Below are 4177 nucleotides of genomic sequence, written 5' to 3'. Positions count from 1 at the left end.
TAGACAAGAAACAATTGTGCAACCAGGAGATTGGAAAGAGCCAGGGCCTGGGCAGGAAGGAGGGGTCAAGAGCTTCAGTCAGTTCTAGCAATGTTTGGTGTAATCCTTGGGGTTCTGCTTTGTTTGAATTTCATCCTTTCTGCTAAGTGCACAAGCTTTTTCATGGCCCTTGCTGGACCAAGCGTGCCTTAAGGATGAGAATTATGGTTTGAAGGCATTCAAACCTGGCTTTAGTCAATTCTCTCCATCACCAGGATTCAAATGGTAACCCTGTGAGGTTTTGAGAGGGTGGAGGTGGGGAAGATAACCGACCACATCCCTAAACTATGGTCCTTGAAAATCAAACCTTAAAGGCATTGAAGGGACAAGAAGCTACACCCAACCCAGGAGCCTTCCAGGGGAGGGGGACCCAAGGGCAGGGAGGGTGAGTCAAGTCAGCTCTTGCCAAACAAATTCAGCTGAGGTTCTAGTAGGATTTCTGGGGCTGAATGGCAAGAGTCGAATGGTAGAGAGTTGAGAGTGGGGAGTTGGAAAGAAAGATAAGGGAGGAAGTCTGGCTCAAGGAGCCCCCTCCCTGAATCCCTCCTGTACAGAAACATAGAAGACGAAGCCATGTTTTGATTTTTTCCCATTTAATGCAAAATACTGCAATATAAAACAATGTTAAGAGAATTTCAGTTCTCCTAGGGTAGAGGTGAGGGGAGGGTGGCAAGGAGAAAGAAAGATATGGTGATGTAATAGCATTATGGGATTTTGCACCTCGCACCTCCCCACTCCCAAGAGCATGAAGCCCTGTGCTTGCTTCCCACTACCCACTGTGGTATCTACCCCTCCTCCACTCCCACCAATTCAGGGCCCAGAGTTTTCTGGGCCTAGTTCTTCCTGGATTTTTTTGAAATGTGGAGATATGGGGCAGAGGACCCATGCTAGGATAATTGCCAGGTTTGAGATTTTGGTCCTTCTGGCTATAATAGGAACACTGAAGGCTTTGGAGCCAATGTTCCATATCAAACCAAGAATTGTGACTGTTTTGGCTCCAAGCAGCATAAAATATGAGAATTCAACTACGATTTACCCAAATTTGAAGAATCTGGAGATTGAGGAACAGGAAACTGAGACCAAGGTAAGGGGAGGCAGACTCCCTCATACTCCTTCTTCTTCCTTCTTCCTCATCTCTAGTTTGTAGACAATCTGGTAGCCATCATCCCAAGCATAAAGTTGGCGCTCTCGAGGGTTGTATCGGAGACTGGCATGAGCTCCATAACGGCGGGGGAAGTAAGGGTGTGCTGCCTGCTCTGGAGTTAGTGCCCCACTGGCATCAAAGGAACACTGGACGCGGGCACGACTGGCGGGGCGGGTGTTATAGACAACATAAAGTGCCCCACAGATGACAAAGGCTGCCTCTGCATTTTCCCGTGGGCAGGGGGTGTCCCACTGCTGCTCTGTGTCTAGGGTCTGCGGGTCCAGCTTGGCCAGGCACAGGTGCCTGTCATCCTCCTGGGTGGCATAGACAGCCCACAGCCCCTCTTCATCTGCCGCCAGGTCAATATACGTGTCCTTAGAGAGCCCATAGGGAGGGATCAGCCCTTCAGCAGGGAACACAGAACTGTCCACCACAGTCCGGTTTGCCAAATGGAATTTGATGAGTTGCAACATGTCCCCTCGATCCTCACCTCCACCTGGTCCCCCTGGGGGCCTTCGGGCATAATAAAGGAATCCTCCATATACCAGTTGTCCAGTGCCCACCCAGGGGAAAGGCAGCCGGACACGAGAGGCTTTGCGGGCAGCTGATGAGAGAGTGAAATCACGCAAGCGTGGGAAGACATAGGCTGTGTCATTTTGAGTCCCATCAAACACAAAGATCTTCTCTGATGGCCCCAGTGGATCCTTGGTCCACATTCCTGCTGAGCTCCCAAAACGCTTCAAGATCTTCATGGATCTCACCTGAGAGATTGTGTGACTACATTCTGGTGAAGAGAAAAAGGGTTATGGGCCTATACCTCCCATCTCTCAAGGTGGGCCACTCTGTGACAGCAGTCATCAATCTGTCCAGTGGCCTGTGGAATGAGCTATACTTTTCTAGAATGGGGAGGAAAAGGGACCCACAATGCCCTGAGTCCCTAGAAGCCCTAAGGATGCATCATGGGCATTTTTCCAGCTATCTTTGAGGAGTTGAGCCACCCTGGACAGAGGGAATAAGGTAAGGAAGCCCTGGAGAGATGAAGGGATTCTGGAAGGAGTAAGGATCAGTTTGTTTTTCCATCACTCACCTGTTAGAAGGTCATATTTCTCATTCCTTCTGCCTTTGGTCTTGGCCCCAGTTCCTCCTGTTGCCTTCTCATCCACCTCTATACACGGTGGGGCAGGGTTCTGGGTTTCTAGGTAGTCAACCTCCCTCTCCAGTCGATCTACCCTGCCTGCGATGTTGTCCGCCTCAGACCTGAGGGTTTCTCGTTCCTTTTCTGCTGCCTCCAGCAGGGGTAACATTTTGTTCTTGAAGTCCCGAAGCTCAGCAGCCTGTCGGCTGCTCTGGTCCTGGCACTGGGCCAGTCGCTCCTGAGATAAAGGGTGAAGGGTGAGGAGAAGCAAAGGGAAGAGGCAGATGAAGGAATAGGTACACAACGGAGCCTCACTAACACCTTTGGATCAGCATAGGAACCAAATAACCCAAGGTGCCAATCATCGGGAAACAAAGGGTGGAAGCTGTAAGCCATATCATAGAGTCCTAGGTTCATAATGCTAGAAAGGGCCTTATAGTATGGAGTCCAGTGTTATTTCTACCCTGGTTCCCACACCGCTGAAAGTTCTAGCTTCAGCAGAAGCAGCAACAGCATCTGAGATCACCCCCACCTCACATTTCTCAACCCCACCACCTTACCTTTTCCCTTCCCAAGCCCAAGTCAACTAAAGAAAAGTGTGCTGGGAAAATACCAATATCACGAGGGATGCATAGGGCTCATCTTAGAATTGCATAGTAAAGAAGGGGTCTTAGAAATCATTTAGTCCAATTTTCCAACTTATAGATGGAAAAACAGAAGCCCAGAGCTGGGGAGTGAATGCCACAAGTACACAGAGCATCTGAACAGCAGAGAACCTCTTAGGAGGTTCTTGTCCCTTGTCTGTCACCGCTCACAGCAGGACGCCTCTGGAGTGAGGGAGCAAGATCCTGAGCTGGGGAGGGGGCTAGTAGGAAAGGGAATGAGAATGGGGGACCCTCACCTCCAGGGCAGCCAAGCGGCGCTCCATGTACTCCACGAGGTGGTGCTGCTGTCCCTGAAGGGACTTGGGAAGGGAGAGGAGAAACAGGACAACAAGAGGAGTGTGGGGCCCCATGGTAGTCAGACTTCAGTGTGGGGCTGGAAGGGGGAGGAAGCAGTGTACAGCCTGCGTCTTAGGCTCAACCCCTGGGTTAGCGTGGGAGGCGGGGGGAGTCTGGAGCCGGAGGAAGGGGGAGGGAGCCGGAGTGGGGGGCGGTGCTGTGTCTTTTCTGGGTCTCTGGGTCTCTCTCACCACTCTGGAATGCATTCACTGATTCCTCCCCCCTAATCCCCCACCTCCTTCTCAAGCTGATCAAATACAGATGGTCCCATTACCGGGTAGCCAGAAACCTGAACTACCTCCCTCCTAGGCTGAAGGCTCCCTAAGAATGAGGAGACGAAAGGGCAAGCTAGCCCCTATGTCCAGCAGTAGTCAGGGGCAGTAAGATGGGGAAAGGAGTCTGGAGGTATGTTTGGGTCCCTGGGAAAACTCTGCAAAGCCCCATCCCTGTGGTTTGAACTTGTGGTTCTAAAACTGATTCCTTTCAGAAATTCTGACTCTCCTTCAATCCTCCTTCTCTCTATAATAGGAGGGAGGGTTTCTTGGCCTGGGCTCCGATGAGTAGGCTGGCGGAGCTCTGGGTGGGGGAGGAGAAGGGACAAAACTGGTTGGTGGATGAGAAGGAAGATGGGGGGAGGGTGGTGGACAGGTTCGTTCCAGACTTGTCTTCTGCAGCTCATTGGCGCCACCTCGTGCCAAAGACCTGGTCTTGCTGCAACACTTGGCTGATTGGGAAATAGAACCATAGAATCTTGGAGCTGAGAGGACCTCCAAAGAGTATACGATCATAGAACCATGGAACTAGGAGGGAATACAGTGGCTATCTAGCCCCTCATTTTACAGATACGGAAACTAAGTC

At 51.1% G+C, this 4177-nt stretch overlaps 1 protein-coding gene across 1 annotated transcript; it reads right to left on the bottom strand.

The window, feature by feature from the left end:
* Window positions 1-615: 615 nt before the first annotated feature.
* Window positions 616-3509, bottom strand: OLFML3 (olfactomedin like 3). Its single transcript, XM_072644411.1, has 3 exons — window positions 3220-3509; window positions 2271-2556; window positions 616-1967 (listed from the first exon to the last, which is right to left on the bottom strand). Exons 1-3 carry the CDS (start codon window positions 3331-3333, stop codon window positions 1144-1146), a joined length of 1224 nt encoding a protein of 407 aa, XP_072500512.1. The 5' UTR covers window positions 3334-3509; the 3' UTR covers window positions 616-1143.
* Between the last annotated feature and the right edge of the window lie 668 nt (window positions 3510-4177).

This window comes from Notamacropus eugenii, chromosome 2 (genome assembly GCF_028372415.1).
Source record: "Notamacropus eugenii isolate mMacEug1 chromosome 2, mMacEug1.pri_v2, whole genome shotgun sequence".
Classification (NCBI taxonomy): Eukaryota; Metazoa; Chordata; class Mammalia; order Diprotodontia; family Macropodidae; genus Notamacropus; species Notamacropus eugenii.
This window is presented reverse-complemented; position numbering and strand designations above follow the sequence as displayed.